This window comes from Vipera ursinii (assembly GCF_947247035.1).
Source record: "Vipera ursinii genome assembly, chromosome: 4".
Lineage (NCBI taxonomy): Eukaryota > Metazoa > Chordata > Lepidosauria > Squamata > Viperidae > Vipera > Vipera ursinii.
In genome coordinates, this window is record NC_139514.1 from 6,952,560 (window position 1) to 6,974,007 (window position 21,448).

The following is a 21,448-nucleotide window of genomic DNA, read 5'->3' on the forward strand; positions in this document are numbered from 1 at the left end:
GTACTCGGATGTTGTCATATCCTAAAAGTGGTACAATGGGTGAAAAGGCTGAAAAGCCCTGGGGTAGAACACACAGAGAGACTTTTTTTTAAAAAAATAACATTCACATGAAACCAGAACATTTTTTTTTTAGATTTATGGATAGTCCACTGGAAAAGGCTCATGGCAACTGATCCTACATATACTTGGCAACTGCATCAAAGTTATTATATGCACGAAGAAGGAAGGCTAGGGAAAAACCCATAATAAAGGAATGGATCATGAAGGTAGCTGAGTTAGCAGAAACAGCTAAATTGACTTATTCGATTAAGGAAAAGAACTGCAATTATCTTTATAAAAGGTGACACCCTTTGTCGAGTTCGTGCTGAAAATGGGTAACTATAATCTGGATTTATTGACTGAAAAGATGCATTGATGGAAAGAGGAGAACCTTGATATGTACTTTGGAAAGGTGGAGATGTTAATTATTATATTTGTTGCAAAAAAAACATTTGAAGTCATTTCTTTGAATATTTTTCTTTCTTTTTTTGTTCTTTCACTTTTTCTTTTACTCTTTTATATGTTCTGTGTTTTCTAGCTTATCCAAACTTCCTCCATGCTTTATCCATGCTAGTTTATCCATGCTTTTTCTTTAGGTTTTTTTTAAACCTACGTAAGAGCCTTGGTGGAGCAGTGGGCCAATGCCTCCTTAAGTAACACCAGCTGCCTGCAATTAGTGCAGGTTCGAGTCCCACCAGGCTCAAGGTTGACTCAGCCTTCCATCCTTCCGAGGTAGGTAAAATGAGGACCCAGATTGTTGGGGGCAATTAAGCTGACTTTGTAATAATGCCGCTTGGGGGGTGTATGAAAGCCCTAATAAGCAGGCATATACATAGAATGAAGGCTACTGCTAAGCTTGTAAGCCACCCTGAGTCTTCGGAGAAGGGCAGGATATAAATGGAATTAAAATAAAAAATAAAATAAAAAATAAAATATTTTTGCAATAAAAATTACTTTTTAAAAACCAAAATGAAAGCTAGCCGGCAGACAACAGGTGACTTGATCTTTAGTGACATAGTCTATTGTTTTCCAGGAAAAGGGGCTGTTTTAGAATACTGGAGAGGAGAGCCAGACAGAAAGATGGCTCTGGAAAAAACTGACCACATGTAGCACGGAGTGGTGGACTTATATACCTTCTGGGGCTCTTGAGGTTGTTTCCTGTTCCTGTTTGAAGTTTTGTGTTTCCTGTGTCATGCACTTTGACCTGAGTCTGAGTGTGCCATTTTGGTATTGGTATTATGTTTGGTATTATGTTTCCTGTCCTAAATTTGGGTGGGGATATGTAGATTTTAGGGGTCTTTGTCTTCCTAATCTCTTCAGCTTCTAGCTGGAGGGCTCCAACCTTCTTGAATGGATTATTACATCTGCATTTCTAAAAGCTGGTTTCTGCTGAGTTGTCTGGCTGGTACGGGGAGTTTCTGCCTTTTTAAAGATCTTCTCCATTATTCCTTTGGGGAAATATATTCTGCCTTTTTAATATTCCCCAAAATATTTCTTTCTCTGGATTCTTCCCACACTATGATTCTAAGTCTTGCTGTCATGGGCCCAAGTCTATTTCTTCTCTTGGTCCCTGCCTCAGTTTCCTATTTCCTCCCTCACAAATGAGATCAACTGTCCAAATGTCCACTCTGCCTTCATTAGTCTGCAGGAGAAGGATCCCTAAAGTATTTTTTTCCCCTTTGTGTATGCTTGCAAACCATACAAGCTCCGAAACCCTCTTTCTCTCTTTTGTGTGTTGAATAAAAGCTTCTGTTCACGGCATATCCTCCTCCAAGCATATTAAAAAAAACTGTGATAATATTGTAGACACTATTTTCTACCGTTAAAACTGAAAAACAGAATGCAAGAAACGATTTCCTTGCTAGGGAAAAATACGATAAAACTGCAGTTCACCAATCAGGAGCCTGCAGGTGACACTCATCTATCAGCCCAAAGAAAATCAAATCTCTCCTTTATTGACCAATAAGACAAACTCTCCACATTAGGCTGGACTCCTGGTGACTATTTGTCCATTTAATTTTCTTGACATCCTACAGAAGTGGTTTGCATCTGCCTTTTCCCTCTGGCCTTTTTTTTTTAACAGATAGAAAAGAATGTATTAACACCAGACAAACAATCAAGCAGAAACCAATACTTTAATCAAGGAACTACCCAGGAGACAACAAACAAGCCAGCAGAAAACAATATCTTCATCAAGGAATGACCAAGGAGTAAGATCACATCTCCACCAATACTGGAAGGGCAAACTATTGGGTGTAAAAGAAAAGAAAACACACACTCTTTTGCATTGATGAGGTTATCCACTTGGATAAGGAAGCGTCTGCAAGCAAACAAAGAGGCTCAGAGAGCACCAAAGAATCTACAGTATTTTTAAAAAAAAAACAAAAAAAGCAAAACCCTCCCAATCTGGCCTGTAGCCCTGGGACTTCCTAGGGTTCAGCAATCTAAAAATTAACTCATATAGGAGCTGTGACCAGAGGGGCCTTCGCCCAGGTTCGTCTGGTGCGCCAGTTGCGACCCTATCTGGACCTGGATGCCTTGCGTACAGTCACCCATGCACTTGTGACCTCTCGTCTAGACTACTACAATGCTCTTTACATGGGGCTGCCCTTGAGGACCACTCGGAAGCTTCAGCTGGTACAGAGTGCAGCTGCACGAGTTCTTTTGGGGGTCTCCCGATACTCCCATGTTACACCTCTGCTCCGCGAGCAGCACTGGCTTCCAGTTGCCTTCCGGGTGAAATTCAAGGTGCTGGTGATGACATACAAAGCCCTACATGGCATGGCTCTGGATTACCTAGGGGAGCACCTACTGCCGGCGTCAACTTCCCTCCGTCCTGTACGCTCCCACAGAGAGGGCCTCCTCAGGGTGCCACCGGTCAGAGAATGTCGGCTGGTGACCCCCAGGGGGAGGGCCTTCTCGGTGGGTGCACCAATCCTTTGGAACCGCTTACCGGCTGAACTCCGGATGGCCCCCGACCTTCGCTCCTTCCGGCGTGATCTAAAAACTTATCTATTCGAACAAGCCGGCCTGGCCTGATGGATTTGGGTTTTAAAATTATTTAACTAATGTATTCTTATTTTATTGCCCTGTACACCGCCCTGAGTCCTTCAGGAGAAGGGCGGTATATAAATCAAATAAATAAATAATAAATAAATAAACTGCATCTGCTCCTATTTCTCTTTTTGAAATTATCCAAAGTCAAGTTAAATGCTGCCACCTGCTGCCTGGGAGGTGAAACCCATGATTAATTTGTCCAAAAAAAAAAGGCTTTTGCAAACTTAGGAAGCCTGTTTCTAACCTTATGCACACCTTCTCTGATGAATGAAGTATTTGAGGGGCTGCCACAAAGAAGAGAGCGTCAAACTCTTCTCCAAGGCACCAAGAGGGCAAGACGAGAAACAACGGATGGAAACTGACCAAAGAGAGAAGCAACCTGGAATCAAGGAGAAAGTTCCTAACAGTCAGGACAATCATCCAGTGGAACAGCTTGCCACCAGAAGTCGTGGGCGCTCCATCACTGGAGGTTTTTAAGAAGAGACTAGGCAGTCACTTGTCTGAAATGGTATAGGTTCTCCTGCTCAAGCAGGGGGCTGGACTAGAAGACCTCCAAGGTCCCTTCCAGCTCTATTCTGTTCAGAGAATCTGAACAAGTACTGTATACTGGTACTCCTCAACTCATTTAGCAATGATTCAAAGTTCCAACAGCCTTAGAAAAAGTGACTTACGAGCTGTACTCACACAGACAACGTCACATCACCACCTCTGAAAGTCATGGGATCACAATTCAGGCACCTGACAATGGGTTCCCATTTATCACATCATGGACACTTTCCCTCTATGGAGCTTCAGAGATGGCCAACAACTGTCTTTTAAACCAAATCCTGAAATAGTTGCCGGCAAAATGGATTCCCCCAATTGCATGTTAAGCATCTTTCAGCAAGTGGTGAGGGGTTTTTTTTGTTTGTTTTTTGTTTTTGCCTGCCTGGAGACACCTTTCACTCTCCTTCCAATATCAGCGCTGCAAAAACTGGCTTCCTGTTCGTGTTTCTTTCTTTCTCCATTAGGAGACCGTGGGCCACATCCATCACTTAAAAGGAACGTTCATTCACCTTTGCAACCTTAGGTAAAGGTAAAGTTTCCCCTGCACATGCGTGCTAGTCGTTTCCAACTCTAGGGGCCGGTGCTCATCTCCGTTTAAAAGCCGAAGAGCCAGCGCTTGTCCGAGGACGTCTCAGTGGTCATGTGGCCGGCATGACTAGACACCAAAGGCACACGGAACGCTGTTACCTTCCCACCAGAGTGGTCCCTATTTTTCTACTTGCATTTTTACGTGCTTTCGAACTGCTAGGCTGGCAGAAGCTGGGACGAGTAACAGGCGCTCACTCTGTTATGCGGCACTCGGGATACGACCCGCCAAACTGCCGACCATCTGACCGACAAGCTCAGCATCCTGACCCACTGAGCCACTGCATCCTTGCAACCTTGCTCCCATGTTAATCTTGCACATAAAGGTCTGGTCTGAGGGAGCGCAGAAAAGCAGTCAGTAACCAGCTCTGACTCTCATTTATCCATATTAGGCAGAAACTTGCTTGAGTTGTAACTAAAGGCCATTAGCATACATCAAGGCTACTCAGAAGCTGCAGATGGTGCTAGAAGGCTGCAAGGTGAGGATAACAGCTCTCCTGCATGAACTGCACTGGTTCCAAGTGGGTTCTGGGTAGCAATTCAAGGTGCTGGTTATCTCTTAATGGCGCAGGGTCAGATTATCAATACAAAACACAGGAACTGGGTATGTCTAGTGTAGTGAAAAGAAGGACCAGGAGTGACATGGTAGCAGTCTTCCGATATCTGAGGAGCTGTCAAAGAGAGGAGAGGGTCATCTTATTCTCCAAAGCACCTGGAGGCAGGACAAGAAACAACGGATGGAAACTCATCAAGGAGAGAAGAAACCTGGAACTAAGGAGGAATTTCTTGGCAATCAGAACAATTAATCAGTGGAATAACCTGCCTTCAAAAGATGTGGGTGCTCCATCCACTGGAGGTTTTCAAGAGATTGGACATGATATGGGGGTCTCCTGCTTGAGCCAAGGGTTGGACTAGAAGACCTCCAAGTTTCCTGTTATTTTATGTTCTGTATTCCTTCTGCAGTCTACAATTATTTCTGATCCTGACCAGGTGGACTTACCCCAAGTCTCTTTTAAAAACGATGTCATCTGATGGGACTTGGAAGCATATATTTTCTGTTGTAGACCTTCAAGGTCCCTTTCAACATTATTGTTGTTGATGATGATGATGATCATTATGATCATCGGACATTCAGCCAGATGTTCAGACTGGATTTGGCATTTTTGTCTACCTATCAAGTCCTTACCAAGGACCTGGGATAGGCAGATGTGGATGTTTGATGGTATTATAGATATCGTCGCAGGATGGAAGCAGTTCCTAGTAAAGCCGTCTTTTGCAATTGACTAATGGTGAATTTGTCAATGCCAATGGTGTTCAAGTGGTGCTCCCGTTGTTTTGGGATTGCACCCAAGGTGCCTATTACTATTGGTACTACCCTTGCTTGCCTTTGCCACAGTCTTTCTATTTCTATTTGTATGTTTTTGTATTTTGTTATCTTCTCCAGTTCTTTCTTGTCTATTCTGCTGTCTCCAGGCACTGCCACGTCCACTGTCCAGACTTTTTTGTCTTTCTTATCGACAATTGTTAAGTCCGGGGTGTTATGTTGCAGGTGCTTGTCTGTTTGAATTTTTATTATTATTATATAACTTTTATTCATTAAACATGAAACTCAGTCAGCTGAACACTCAAATTGACTGGCACTAATGGTTGACACGGGTTGCTGCCAGCATCCTAGGTATCAACCAGGTATCTCCTTAAAATGTAAGATGTTCCGAGTAGCGCAGTTTTTTGTAGCTTTGCTGGAGTTATTGCAGGAAGCTGCAATTTCTTGACGTATTTTGCAAAGTTTTTGGACATCGTTCCCAGTGCCCCGATGACAAATGGGTGTCACTGTTACACGTTTCATCCATAATCGCAGTTTCGATGGCCAGGTCGTGGTATTTTGTAATTTTTTCCATTTCTTTTTCTTCGACTCTGGCATCTCCTGGTACAGCAATATCAATCAGCTGTATGCTTCGGTTCTCTACAACTGTGATATCTGGCGTGTTGTGTTCCAAATGGCTATCTGTCTGTATTCGGAAGTCCCACAAGATCTTCACCCTCTCATTCTCGACAACTTTTTCTGCCCTATGTTCCCACGACTTTTTGGACACAGGCAAGTCATATTTTTTACACAATGCCCAGTGGATTAGTTTAGCAACTCGGTCATGTCTAGCTTTGTAATCAGTTTGCGCGATTTTGCTGCACTCACATATTAGATGTGAAACAGTTTCAACTTTGTCATTGCAAAGTCGGCAATTTGGATTGTCAGTAGATTTTTGTACCTTCGCTTTCATGGCATTAGTTTGTAGTGCTTGTTCTTGAGCAGCCAGTATTAAGCCTTCCGTTTCTTTCTTGACGGTTCCCATCTTAAGCCATGCCCATGTCAAGTTGTTATCACATTTTCCTTCAATGTTTTTCAAATGTTGTCCATGCAAAGCTTTGGTTTTCCATCTATTAATCTGTCATCCAGCAGTTTTTCCTTATATTCTGCCTTTGTTTCTATTATTATTATTACTATTATTACTATTATTATTATTATTATTATGAGAAGGGAAGGAATATGTCCTTTTTTCCATGAAAAAATGGTCAGATCCAACTTTTTCTGACAATCAGAACATTAGTGTTTTAGCACCATCTAATGGAGATGAAGCTGAATGCTACTGTCATCAAGATGTATTTCCAATAAAAATGTCCCATAATAAAACTGAACTGTGCATCTTTAGTTGGTTTGGTGGCTGATTTGACACTAGGTAAATAAAACTAAATGAAAGTTTGTATAGCCAGGCAACTGATCACTCAACTACCAAATAGCCTCCATGTTTATCTACAGCAGTGTTTCTCAATCACAGCCACTTTAAGGCGGGTGGACTTCAACTCCCAGAATTCCACAGGCAGCATGCTGAGAAGGAGACTGAGAAGCAAAACTTAAAGGGATAGCGCTCACTATTGTTGTTCTCCATTTGCAATTACAATTGTCCCACGTGTTTCAAAGTACCACCCAAGTTAGCATCTATTAATAACCATCTTGCACAAATTGTGCCTGAGCGTGCTGAACCAGAATAGAGCTGGAAGGGACCTTGGAGGTCATCTAGTCCAGCCCCCTGCTCAAGCAGGAGAACCTATTACCATTTCAGACAAGCGACTGTCCAGTCTCTTCTTAAAAACCTCCAGTGGTGGAGCGCCCATGATTTCTGAAGGCAAGCTGTTCCACTGGTTAATTGTCCTCACTGTTAGGAACTTTCTCCTTAATTCCAGGTTGCTTCTCTCTTTGGTCAGTTTCCAACCATTGTTTCTTGTCCTGCCCTCTGGTGCTTTGGAGAATAGTTTGACCCCCCTCTTCTTTGTGGCAGCCCCTCAAATACTGGAATACTGCTATCCTGTCTCCCCTATTTCTTCTTTTATCTAGACCACAGGTCTGCAACCCGCGGCTCCAGAGCCACATGCGGCTCTTTCAGCTGTCCCCTGTGGCTCCCAGTCCTCTGCCATGTGCAGTCCAAAAAAAAGTGGGACTAAAAAAGTTCAACCAATCAATTCAAATATGCAGGGTAGGTGCATATCTCACCTTGGCTCCACTCTTCAGTCAAACCCTGTTCTGCACATGCGCGCATGTACGTGCATGCGCACACAGTTTTTGCGGCTCCCAGTTTTTCCTTTTGTGACGGAACCGGTTCCGAGTGGCTCTTTCACTCTTTCAGGTTGCTGACCCCTGATCTAGACTAACCAAACCCAAATCCTGCAACTGTTCTTCATAAGCTTGTCTCCAGGCCTTTAATCTTCTTAGTTGCTTTTTTTCCTGAAGTTTTTCCAAAGTCTCAACATCTTTTTTGTAATGTGATGACCAAAACTGGATGCAGTGTTCCAGGTGTGGCCTTACTCAGGGCTTTTTTTCTCATAGAACGCTCAGAACGGAGTTCCGGCACCTTTTTTGGATGGAACCTTGTAGGGTAGGCAAGGTGGGTTGTATGACATGTGTGAGTTCCGGCACCTTTTTCTTTTACAAAAAAAGCACTGGCCTTACTAAGGTTTTATAAAGCGGTACTAATACTTCCTGTGATTTTGATTCTATGCCTCTGTTTATACAGTCAAGGATTGTATTAGCTTTTCTGGCTGCTGTCGCACACGGACGACTCATGTTTAAGTGATCATCCACTAGGACTGAGTAATTCTGAGAGTTGAAGCCCACCCAACTTAAAGTAGCTGAGGCTGAGAAACACTGATCTATAGATAGGCAACTGTATTTTTTGCTGGATTAAGCAATCTTTGTGGTATGGGGCCAGCATCCATGTACAGGTGCCATCATCACAGTTATCCTCCACTAGAAATTGGCTAAGTCCATAAAACTCCAGATGACATTGGAGTGCAACTGTCATAAATACATACCAGATGCCAAGCCTCTGAATTATGATCACGTGATCATCACATGATAGCAGTGTTCCAGTATTTGGGGGCTGCCACAAAGAAGAGGAGATCAAATTATTTTCCAAAGCACCAGAGGGCAGGACAAGAAGCAACAGATGGAAACTGATCAAAGAGAGAAGCAACATGGAATTAAGAAGAAAGTTTCCTAACAGTGAGGACAATTAACCAATGGAACATCTTGCCTCCAGAAATTGTGGGTGTTACATCACTGGAGATTTTTAAGAAGGGACTAGACTAGGGGTCTTCAAACCTGGCCGTTTTATGGCTTGTGGACTTCAACTCCCAGAATTTCTCAGCCAGCATGTCTGGCTGATGAATTCTGGGAATCAAAGTCCACAAGTCATAAAAGGGCCAAGTTTGAAGACCCCTGGACTAGACAGTCAGTTGTCTGAAATGGTATAGGTTCTCCTGCTTGAGCAGGGGGATGGACTAGAAGATCTCCAAGGTCCCCTCCAGCTTCTATTCCATTCTATTCTATTCTTTTCTTGTTCTGTTCTATTATTTGCAACAGTCATAAGTGTGAGAAATGGTCATACGACACATTTTTCAGTGCTGTTGTAAACTGAATGGTCATTAAACAAATGGCAGTCAAGGAATGCCTGTATGAAGAGGTGTTTGCTTTTTTTTCTGATTCAGATACTACTTGGGGAAATATAACCCCAGGTTTTTCACTTGAGACTCCTATCATATCTTCCAAATATTGAAATGACTTCTTATATCTTTGGATTTCACTATTAGAGCACAAGAAAATGATTGTCAATAAAACCACCGGCAAATGAAATTTGGCAATTTCAAATAAAATTTTCCTGGACTTAAAATTATTTTTTGACTTGCTGTTAAGTCTAGTTTACAGCTCTGTCTGTCTCTTAGGATGCTAACCAGGTCCAAATCATGAAAATAAACAGAGATGATGTAGTATCCAAAGAAATCCACCTGATGGTGCTAAAGGACTTTGTCTATTAAATATTTTCCTGCCCTGGAGATCTTGAAACACAAGATACATGATTTTTTACAGCTGGCTGAGGAATTCTGGGACTTGAAGTCCACAAGTCTTAAAGTTGCCAAGGTTGAGGACCACTGTTTTACAGTACTGTATATGAGATATTCTCTCCATAGTTTTCATGCCACAATTTGATGGGTGTCTCCAACCACTGTGCATTTACCATTCAGGCTGTTGGATACCCGTCATCATCATTCTTCCTATGCTAGGAGAAAACTTATTTTGATTGGCATTAACAGTTGTAGATGAGTATCTTGCTAATCCGTTGGTTTAGTGGTTAAATCACCAGACTAGCCCAAAGTGGTTAAATCACCAGACTAGCCCAAAGTTGCTTTCTCACGAAGCAACTGGATTTTCTTGTTTGTTTTTTCTTTGAAAACCTTTCGCTTCTCATCCAAGAAGCTTCTTCCGCTCTGACTGGAGGGTGGGGAATGGAAGGATTTACTCTTTGCAGACAGCTGGTCATTTGCATTTTTTTCAGAGAGGCGTTGAGGCCACCTGGAGGTTTATCTATTGAGGCCACCTAATGGTCAGATATGGGAGATTTCATGCTATACCGTATAATGAGGTAGAGGCAGAGGTAGAAGACCTGGCTCACATCCTATTTGACTGTTGTTTGTATAAGAGGGTGAGAGACAGGTATCTTGGTCTATATACCAAACGAATGACCCATTGGGATCCCCATATCAAAATAACTTACCTTATGTCCGGCCAGAACTTGAAAATAACATTCAACGTAGCACAGTATTTAAACAAAATGATCCAGTTAAGATCTGCATATGTGGGACTGATTGGGGTAGATTGTAAGGGCGACTCCGAAATATAATGTTACCATATTTTATTTATATCTTAAATTTGTATTTTATTACTATTTTAACTTAAATTGTATTTTAATTCCATTTTAAATTGTATTTTATCAAATTCCATTTTGGATTGCTTTTATCTAGTTTTGGTGACGGTTTGTTGCTGGAACTTTGTACTTTGATATGGCCCAAGGGCTAATCAATAAAGTTGTTGATGTTGATATTGAGGCCACCTGGAGGTTTATCTATGTGATCAGGGTCACCTGAGTCGTGCAAATGGGTGTGGAGCCTTCTTGGAACTGGCTAAAAGGACTGTGTTGTAGACTGGACATAGATGATGTTGTATCCCTCCCCCTCTGTTAAGAGAGGGCTGTTCAGTTTTGACATAGAAGGCCTCTTTAACCCCTCTTTCAAACCAGCGGTCCTCTCTGTCCAAAATGTGGACTTTGACGTATTATTTGCAGAAGCTGTGTATACGTTACAATCAAATGAGTATCTTTGAAAACTGGGCGCCATGTACCTTGTGCTCCATTCTACCCAGATGTATTTATTTTTTTTTAAAAAAGAGTCTAGTTCGAAGCGCTGTGTGTGATACAACCCTAAGCAGAGAGAAACTCCGGTGCTGGAGAAGACTCTTCAGAGTCTCTTGGACTGCAAGGAGATCCAGTCAGTCAACCCTAAAGGAAATCAACCCTGAAGCTCCAATACTTTAGAGTTAGACACCCAATGAGAAGGGCAGACTCCTTGGGAAAGAACCCAATGTTGGGAAAGATGGAAGGCAAAAGGAGAAAGGGACGACAGAGGAGGAGATGGTTAGATAGTGTCACTGATGCAAGTGTTCTGTTCCAGCCTACAACCGGCCCTGTTTGTATGTCAGGGACAACCCCTTTTTCCTTTTTACAGTCAATAGGCTGGAAAAACCCAACCCCAATTTATTTACAGTTCAAACAAAAAAGCAACAGGATATTTCCTTCAATAAATGAATCAAAATATCAAACAAGAGTCAACAAACAAAAGTTAAACAGAAGTATCGAGAACAGACCAGGATTCCCTTAGAATGTCTCCAAACGGTTGCCTTCAGCAACCAGCCCCGCCCAGACCTTCCCCTTTTATTATCAGTCCCAAGGCGTGGCTTCTCACTGCCTTCTCCTCCTCTCACTGAGTTGCCTCATTGATTTTCTCTGCTCTGCTCTGCTGGATTGCCTTCTGCTTCTAGTGTCTCTGAACAGATTCAGCTGTGACTCTTCTGAGTCCGACACCTCCTCCTCACACAGCTGAGCCTCATGAGGAACATGACTGGAGGGGCCAGGCTGAGAGTCCTGCAGTGCATCAGAGCCTCTCTCTGACACCAAAGGCTCTCCAAACCCCTCCTCCTCCTCCTCAGATTCATCACTCAGCTGCTGGGAGCACAGGGTGACACTGAATCACAACACTACGGTAATGGAGAAGACTCTTCAGAATCCCTTGGACTGCAAGGAGATCCAGTCAGTCAACCCTAAAGGAAATCAACCTTGAAGCTCTGATACTTTGGACACCCAATGAGAAGGGCAGACTCCTTGGGAAAGAACCCAATGTTGGGAAAGATGGAAGGCAAAAGGAGAAAGGGACGACAGAGGAGGAGATGGTTAGACAGTGTCACTGATGCAAGGAACGTGAATATGGGCAAACTCTGGAAGACAGTGGAGGACAGAGGGGCCTGGTGTGCTGTGGTCTGCAGGGTCACGAAGAGTCGGACACCACTTAGCAACTGAAGAACAACAAAAGAGAGAAACTAAGGTTGACAGAGGTAGCTATCTTTGGGGTCCAGAGTACAGAATAGAGGGATCCCCAACCTGTGGGCCGTGGCCCGGTAGCGGGCCATGAGCGCTAGCCACTGGGCTGCAGGACAGGCTGGCCAGTGCACACATATGTGCACGGACACACCCCCACTCGCGCTAGTGCTGTGGCCACAGAGCGAGAAAACAGGACGCCGCACCACAAAAATGGGATGTTGCCGCACCTTGTGGCGCAAAAACAGGCCGCTGCCACGCCACAGGATGTCAAAATGGAACACTGCTGCACCGCAAAAACAGGCCACTGCCACACCATGGGGTGCGCCTCAGGGCACAAAAACGGGCTGATGCCACGCCACAGGGCATGAAAACAGGATGCCCTGCTGCCATGCAATGTGAAAACAGGCCAATGCCACCCCTCAGGGCACAAAAATGGGATGCCGCCGCACCTCGGTGCACGCACTCCCATCTTCTCCCCCCCAAAAAAAACCCCTGAAGATGCAGGAAAGCAAACAACTCACAGCCAACCACTTAACCAGAGTTAAGGATGTCTTTATTTCGAGGATTTTTCTACACCTGAAGTTCTCCCAACTCGATTTACAACTCCTATTGGGGGTGGGGGAGCCATTGATCTGGATCAAGTCACTCTCTGTAACCCCTACAACAACAAAACCACCACCACCACCCCGTTGTTTGTCATTAATCATTCTAGCATGGTGCAGCTTGACAGAGTTTAATTAGCATAACTTAATTCTCAAATTATATTTTTGTGCGCAAGATGGTTCCAGTGGCACTGTTCTTAACGGCCTCCACAAATTCATGAGATGTTGCAAAAGGGGATCAGTGCTTCAGTTTCCATCGGTTCACCTTGAATAGTCCCAAAATGATTCTTTGCGGTATCTTTTGATACGTTGTTAGCCAAACCTAAAACAGATTTAAGTCTCAAGATTAAGTCTCCGTGATACGTAGCCTTGGTTTCACACACTGCTCTAAGCCAACGATTCGTATCTTGTGAGATCCCACAGTTCGGTCACCCACGCTTTATGGCTCTGTATGTTGCAGAACCCAGCCATCTTTTTCTTCATAAACCATGGTTAGCAAAGCCAGGCTTAGCCCACTGAGAGTTTGGGTTTAATATCTACCAGCTAAACAGCACTCTACAATAAAAACTCTGTTCTAGCGCAACCTGACCAAGGTTGAAGTTTTCAGGATTTAGTCACAACATTACAATTGTCGTTTTCTTGAATTAGCAACATTGGTTTGCGCCCACTAATGACAATACAGAGTCACAATGCACAGGAATAGACACCGACACTGCAAAAACAAGAGCAGCCAAGGGGGGGCTGTTGTTTAAAAACTGAAATTGGAACTCATGAGTCATGGCTGAAAGAGTATAATAGTCTCTGGGTCCAAAAGAACTCAACTGGAACAATATAATCAGTTGCCAACAGTTAAAGTTAAACTAAATGCTAAAGAACGGTCTAAACACACCATTTATTGCATTGTATCAAAATACAAACCCCGAGGAATTAAAATACCTCTCCATTTTTTATTGCGAAATATTTAATAACGGGGATCTGAATCTCCGTCAACCCTAGGAAGGGTTGCCTGTAAACGTTTCTTAAGAAAATGGGGTCAACATTCAACTGATCTGCTGTGATCTAGAAAGAGAAGTCTGACTGTGCATTTGTATGGCTGTGATCTGGGTCAAAAATTGTTGCCCAAGGCTTCTAGAGAAGGAGCTAAGGAGTAAGATATTCTCGAAATAATTTTGCCAGAAGCAGACATTACGTTCATGGTCCGAATAGCATTGAATTAAATTTGAATTTGCAAGTTTTCTAAGTGTTTTTAGATCTTGTGTTTTGCTGGCCCTCCAAAGGTGGTGAAGCAAAACCCTACCGGTCAAAATGAATGAACTCTCCAGCTCTTTCTCAGAATGTTGCAAGCCGTTTTACAAATGTGGCATGTTCCTAGTCCCTCAGATTGATCCCTTCCCAAAATGTATACAGGCAGTCCTCAATTTGCGATCACAACTGAGCCCAAAATATCTGCTGTTGAGTGGCCTTTGCCCCGTTTTACGACTTTTTTGGCACAGCTGTTAAGTGAATCACTGCAGCTGTTAAGTTAGTAACACGGTTGTTAAGTGAATCTGGCTTTCCCATTCTTTGCTTGTCAGAAGGTCGCAAAAGATGATCATGTGACCCCGGGACACTGCAGCCGTCATAAATATGAGTCAGTTGCCAAGCATCTGAGTTTTGATCATGTAACCATGGGGATGCTACAACGGTCGTAAGTCACTTTTTTCAGTGCCATTATAATTTCAATCTGTCACTAAATGAACTGTTGTAATTTGAGGGCTACCTATATTCCATTAGGACGCTGAGCTTGTCAATCAGAAGGTCGGCAGTTTGGTGGGTCGAATCCCGAGTGCTGCGTAGCAGAGTGAGCGCCTGTTACTCGTCCCAGCTTCTGCCAACCTAGCAGTTCGAAAGCACGTAAAAATGCAAGTAGAAAAATAGGGACCACTCCGGTGGGAAGGTAACAGCGTTCCGTGCGCCTTTGGCGTCTAGTCATGCCGGTCACATGACCACGGAGACGTCCTCGGACAAGCGCTGGCTCTTCGGCTTTGAAACGGAGATGAGTACCGGCCCCTAGAGTCGGAAACGCCTAGCACGCATGTGCCGGGGAACCTTTACCTATATTCCATTTATGCTTATTGTTGGAGGTAACTGATAATCCTGTTCTTTGCTCCATCAGTGTGATATGGCTGTTGTATATTTTACTACCTACTTCTGTCCTCTTCCTATGTGGAACACATATTATTCTGAGAATGAAAAACCACACTGAAAAAATCCAGTAATATTTTCGTGTGTCAGCTGCAAAAGACGCAGAGGGTGTGTTTTTAAAACCGTAACATCTTTTGAGTGGAATCTATTTGGCAGATTGTCTTGGAAGATACGTCCTCACAACCGCAACGGATAGGGTGCAGTAACAATCTGTCTGCGAGGGAAATTGGGACAAACAAGTAGTCATAACGAATCCCCAAAGTCCCTTTTCAAAAGGCAACTGGACTTTGCTCTGTTTTTCCTTGAAGACGCTTCGCTTCTCATCCAAGAAGCTTCTTAAGGACTGAAGAAGTGGCTCAGATGAACAGCGAAACGTCTTCAAGGAAAAACAAAGAAAAACAAACAGTTGCCTTTTGAAAAAAACACTTTTGGGACAACCATGAACTGGATGACTGAGCATCTCCATAGACATAACCAATCCCGGCTCTGCAGATAACTGGCCGAGTCACACTTTTTTGCAAAAGGAGGAGGCGTGATCCTGCAATAGCAAAGTAAAGGTAAAGGTAAAGGTTCCCCCGCACGTGCGTGCTAGTCGTTTCCGACCCTAGGGGCCGGTGCTCATCTCCGTTTCAAAGCCGAAGAGCCAGCGCTTGTCCGAGGACGTCTCCATGGTCATGTGGCCGGCATGATTAGACGCCAAAGGCGCACGGAACGCTGTTACCTTCCCACCGGAGTGGTCCCTATTTTTCTACTTGCATTTTTACATGCTTTCGAACTGCTAGGTTGGCAGAAGCTGGGACGAGTAGCAGGCGCTCACTCTGCTACGCGGCACTCGGGATTCGACCCGCCAAACTGCCGACCTTCCGATCGACAAGCTCAGCATCCTAACCCACTGAGCTGTATTTATACCTCCTACATGATGCTTCCAATTTGTGCAGAATGAGCACAAATCTCAAAAGTTTCAGGTACACTTTAGATCAGGGATGGTTTAACCTTGGCGACTTTAAGACCTGTGGACTTCAACTCCCAGAATTCCCCAGCCAACATGGTTGGCTGGGGAATTCTGGGAGTTGAAGTTTACAGGTCTTAAAGTCGCTAAGGTTGGATACCCCTGGTTTAGATCAGGGGTCTTCAGACTTGGCCCCTTCATGACTTGTGGACTTCAACTCCCAGAATTCGTCAGCCAGCGTGCCTGGCTGAGGAATTCTGGGAGTTGAAGTCCACAAGTCCTAAAAGGGCCAAGTTTGAAGACCCCTGGTCTAGGGTGATGTTGAGCTGGCACGTGTTGCACAGCCTTATATTAGAAAAATCCCTTGTAAAACACATGTACATTTATTTTAAGCACAAATCACCTTTTCATTATTGATAACGTCCATTGAAGTGCTAAGGAACGCCTGTCTAAAATACAATCATTGGAAGTGCAGAGAAGAGCAACAAGGATGATTAAGGGGACTGGAGGATAAAATGTATGAAGAACGGTTACAGGAATTGAGTACTGTACGACTAGTTTAATGAAAAGAAGAACTAGGGGTGACATGATAGCAGTATTTCAATATTTGAGGGTCTGCCACAAAGAAGGGGGGGTGTCGAGCTATTCTCCAAAGCACCTGAAGGCAGGACAAGAAGCAACGGATGGAAACTAACCAAAGAGAGAAGTGAAAATAATTAACCAGTGGAACAACCTGCCTCCAGAAGCGGTGAATGCTCCAACAGTGGAAGTTTTTAAGAAGAGACTGGACAGCCATTTGTTTGAAATGGTATAAGATTTCCTGCCTGAGCAAGGGGTTGGACTAGATGACCTCCAGTTGCAGGAACAGTTGCAGGAACTGGGATTGGGTAGTCTAGAGAAAAGAAGGACTAGGGGGTAACATGACAGCAGTATTCCAATATTTGAGGGGCTGCCACAAAAAAAGAGGGAGTCAACTTATTCTCCAAAGCACCAGAAGGCAAGACAAGAAGCAACGGATGGAAATCCATCAAGCAGAGAAGCAACCGAGAAATAAGGAGAAACTTCCTGACATTGAGGACAATTAACCAGTGGAACAGCTTGCCTCCAGAAGTTGTGGGTGCTCCATCACTGGAGGTTTTTAAGAAGAGATCGAGCAACCATTTGTCTGAAATGGTATTGGCTTTCCCGCCTAAGCAGCGGGGTTGGACTAGAAGACCTCCAAGGTCCCTTCCAACTCTGTTGTTCTATGTTCTAGCTAGCCTGATCTGTATGCATATACTAAAGTAAAACTATGAATGGTGACCATGAGAAAAAAAACAAATCCCTTTCTCCACACATCCTTATCCATACCGTTCTATGCTGTACGTGAATGAAGCATTAGCAAGCATGACACGACCAGATCCATCCTTATTGGGAATTGTCAGATGCGCATAGCCAAACACCATTCCGCATCAAAACCTGGTCATCCCCCGGGCACAGAAGGATGTAACACCTCTATAACTCTGACAGCTTAAAAGAACAGCAGTTTGTATATAGCATGATTAAATATAGATGCAGGTAATCCTTGACGTGCCACCAAAATTGAGTCCTCAATTTCCGTGGCTAAGCAAGACAAGCTGTTTAAATGAGTTTCGCTCCATTTTACAACCTTCCTTGCTACAGTTGTTAAGGGAATCACTGCAGTTTAGTAAGGCCATCGTTAAGGGAATCTGGTTTCTGTTGTCTGTAGGTCGCACAAGGTGATCACACGACCCTGGGACTCTGCAACCGTCATTAAAATACGTGCCTTTCTCTTGCTTCCTCCAGAGCTGCAACTTTAAAAAAAAAAAAAAAGACGAATGAAGTCTGCAGATTGGCACTGTAGATATTCCTGTCCGCCCTATAGTATACAATGCAAAGAACATTATAATCTAGATTTGTTTGATATCAAGCCAAGTCACCACCTATTCGTGTTGTCTGTATCAGTCAAAACTGACTCACGCTATTTATTTATTTCCCCTAGTCCAGCCTTCTGTGTAGAAACCTCCATTCCAGGAACTCTCCCCTCACACACACACACACACACACACCATTCTTTTGCGCATTGGCACAAAACTAAATCTTAAAGATATTTTGGTTATCCTACAAATGAGCCCCCCCCCTCAGATTCACCCTTCAGAGAACAGTCGGCATGGTGTTTTTCACCTCTGCACCCTGAACTTCAGATTCAGATGTGCAAACAGAGAAGACGGATCAAGAAGCAACAATATATACTGCTCAAAAAAAAATAAAGGGAACGCTTAAACAACACAATGTACTGTATTTAATAGTAGGATGTCTTATTTTCTGTTCCCTTAATTTTTTTGAGCAGTATACTTATATACCACTTCCTTGTGCTTTACAGCCCTGTCTAAGCAGTTTAGGGAGTCAGCATGCTTGCCCTCCCCCCCCCCACCCACAACAATCCGGGTCCCCATTTTTACCGACCTCGGAAGGACGGAAGGCTGAGTCCACCTTTAGCCCCATCAGGATTGAACTCCTGGCAGTGGGCAGAGTTAGCTTGCAATATACTGTCTTCTAATCGTTATGATTTCCTTCTGGAACCTAACCCAAATCCCAAGTCCCCTGTCCAATATGAATTCTTGCCCCCCAAATCACAAGAACTTAATTCAGCTTGGACAGAATTGGCCCATAAAGAGTATGAAAAAGTTACAATTATAGAGGGATCTCGGTTTAAGACTTTACATAGGCTAACTGTCCTGGGGGCTCCCCCAAATTCCTGGAAAGGAGGGGTCTCTTCTGGTTCTCTTGAGAGTCAGTTCTTCAACCGTCCCCATCCAACTTTCCTTTGATGTCAAAGCCTTTCAGGACCACCGCTCCGGAAGTTCAACCCAAGCCTGCATAATTGGAGGTGAGGCTTGGAGGAGGAGGAGGAGGATGGGAGATGTAGTCCAGCACACCCAGAGGACATCAGGCAGGGCAAGAGTGCCCAGGTCTTTCCGAAGTAGTCCTACAATGAGTCGGTGGCCACTTCCAGGGGTCCCTTGCCCTCCAAGGCCACACCTCACCCGCTTGGCCCCTGATCCCGGGGGTCCCGCCATTCGCCCTACCCCACCCCACCCCACCCCCGCTTCTTCGTCCCTTCCATCCATGAAGGGCTAAAGGCTGGGGTAAGGCACCCCCCGATTGTAGCCATAATCGTAGGGCACGGCCGGGGGTGGCGGCAGCGGGCAATCCGCAAAGAAGGGCGCCGCGGGATCCGAAGCCGCGACGGCAGCGTAGAGGGTGGGCAGGGGGCGCAAGGGGGGCTCGGCGTAGAGCAGGGGCGCCAGCGACGGCAGCGGCTCGTACAACGGCGGCTCCAGAGGCAGCTCGGCCACTTGCAAAGCGGGGCCCGGAAAGACAGCCGTCGGCTCCGCAGACTCCTGCAGCAAGGCGCGGTAATCGGGAGCGGCGGCCAGCAGATCGAAGAGCTCCTCGGTTACCGACGGGACGGCTTCTTCCAAAGCGGCCGGATTGAGCGGCCGGCTCGGAGGGGCCGGCTCGGTGAAGAAGGAGACGGGCAGGTTGCGCTTCCGCAGAGGCACCTTCTTGCAGGCGCCCGCCGTCGGATTGGAGCCGCTCTCCTTGCCGCCCACGTCGCTCCCCAGCCCGGCGACGGCAGAAGAAGCAGCAGCAGCCGCAGCCGCCGTCGTCGCCGTCGTCGCAGCCGCCGCAGCCGCCGCGCTTGCCGCGGCCGTCGAGGATCCCTTTCGCTCCAAACCCGGCGAGCGCAAGGCGTCGAACAGCGCCGCCAAACTTTTGCTCTGCAGCGCCTGGCTCTCGCGTTTGGCCGGAGGCCTGCAGGACGCCGCGCCGCCGCTGGAGGGCGCCATCACCGTCGAAGCTGGCTTGCTGGCCGGACCGGGAGCCGTCGCCGTCGCCGCGGCGGCGAGAGAAACGGCGTCGGCGTCGGCGGTGGCGGTGGCGGCCTCCGGGTGAGCGGCCGCCCCGCCGATGAGGCCGGTGCAGCGCTTGATCTGCTTCTGCAGGTACTTGCGATGGTTGACTTTCCGTTTGGACTTGCCCGGCTTGTCCAGGGCCAGCTTGATGTTGCTGGAGGCCGAGTCGATGAAGCGGAGCAGGTCGCGGGTCGCCTCGCGGAAGTCGCCCGGGTCGGTGCACGAAGCGAGGCCGCCGTCGGCCCCGCCGACGCCTTCCAGCAGCAGCAGCGCTCCGCCGCCTCCTCCTCCTCCTCCTGCCTGGCCGGCGTAACTCTTCTCCAGCGCGCCGAAATCGGCCGTCGGGAAGCCGAAGGGGACGAAGGGCTGGTGGTGCGGAGGCGGGAGCGGCGCGGCTTGCACGGCCATCGCGGCGGGGTCGGCTCTATTGCGGGGCTGCGGGAAAAAAGATGCCGGGGGCACGAAGCATCTTTCTCTCCCTCCGGGGCTTCCTCCGGTTCAGGAGCCAGCCGGGACCGGGGCCGGCTTGCCTGTTGCCGGGGCCACCGCTGCAAACTCGGCAAGCTGCGAGCGATGGCGCGGCTGCCCGTCGGCTTGCTGTCCCCACCCCCTCGGCTTTCCCTCGGGCGGGCGGGGGAGGAGGGGAAAGGGGCTCGGGCGGGGGCGGAGAGGAGGAGGAGGAGGAGGAGGGGGGGGCGGTTAACTCTTTAATGGCCTTCGAGGGCCCGTGGGGCGGGGTGGGGTGGGCTGGGATTTGACGTCAATCAGAACTAAATCATCAGAACTAAATCAGAATAGATCTGGAAGGGACCTTGGAGGTCTTCTAGTCCAGCCCCCTGCTTGAGCAGGAGAACCAATACCGGGGGGGGGGCGGGGGAGGTCTTCAAACTTGGCCCTTCGATGACTTGTGGACTTCAACTCCCGAAATTCCTCAGCCAGACACGCAGGCTGAGGAATTCTGGGAGTTGAAGTCCACAAGTCGGTGGAAGGGCCAAGTTTGAAGACCCCCCTCTGCCCGATACCATTTCAGACTAAGGGACTGGCCAGTCTCCTCTTAAAAACCACCAGTATCAAGTCAATCAACCAGAATGGAGCTGGAAGGGACCTTGAAGGTCTTCTAGTCCAACCCCCTGTTCAAGCAGGAGACCCTATCCCATTTCAGATAAGTGGCTGTCCGGTCTCTTCTTAAAGACATCCAGTGATGAAGCAGCCACAAGTTCTGCTGGCAAGCTGTTCCACTGGTTGATTGGCCTCGCTGTTAGGAAGTTTCTCCTTAGTTTTAGGTTGCTTCTCTCTTTGGTTAGTTTCCATCCGTTGTTTCTTGTCCTGCCTTCAGGTGCTTTGGAGAAGAGCTTGACTCCCTCTTCTTTGGGGCAGCCCCTGAGATATTGTAACTGCTGTCATGTCACCCCCTAGTCCTCCTTTTCTCTAGACTAGCCAATCCCAGTTCCTGCAACTGTTCTGCTTATGTTCTGTTGTTGTTAGCTGCAAAGTCATGTCCGACCCATCACGACCCCATGGACAACGTTCCTCCAGGCCTTCCTGTCCTCTACCATCTTCTGGAGTCCATTTAAGCTCACGCCTACTGCT

The 21,448-nt window shown here is 46.2% G+C and overlaps 1 protein-coding gene across 1 annotated transcript; it reads right to left on the reverse strand.

The window, feature by feature from the left end:
- Positions 1-19,075: 19,075 nt before the first annotated feature.
- Positions 19,076-20,266, reverse strand: FAM181B (family with sequence similarity 181 member B; the record flags this gene model as incomplete). The annotated part of the gene is made up of 1 exon (XM_083362532.1): positions 19,076-20,266. One exon carries the CDS (start codon positions 20,264-20,266, stop codon positions 19,076-19,078), a length of 1,191 nt encoding a protein of 396 aa, XP_083218658.1.
- Between the last annotated feature and the right edge of the window lie 1,182 nt (positions 20,267-21,448).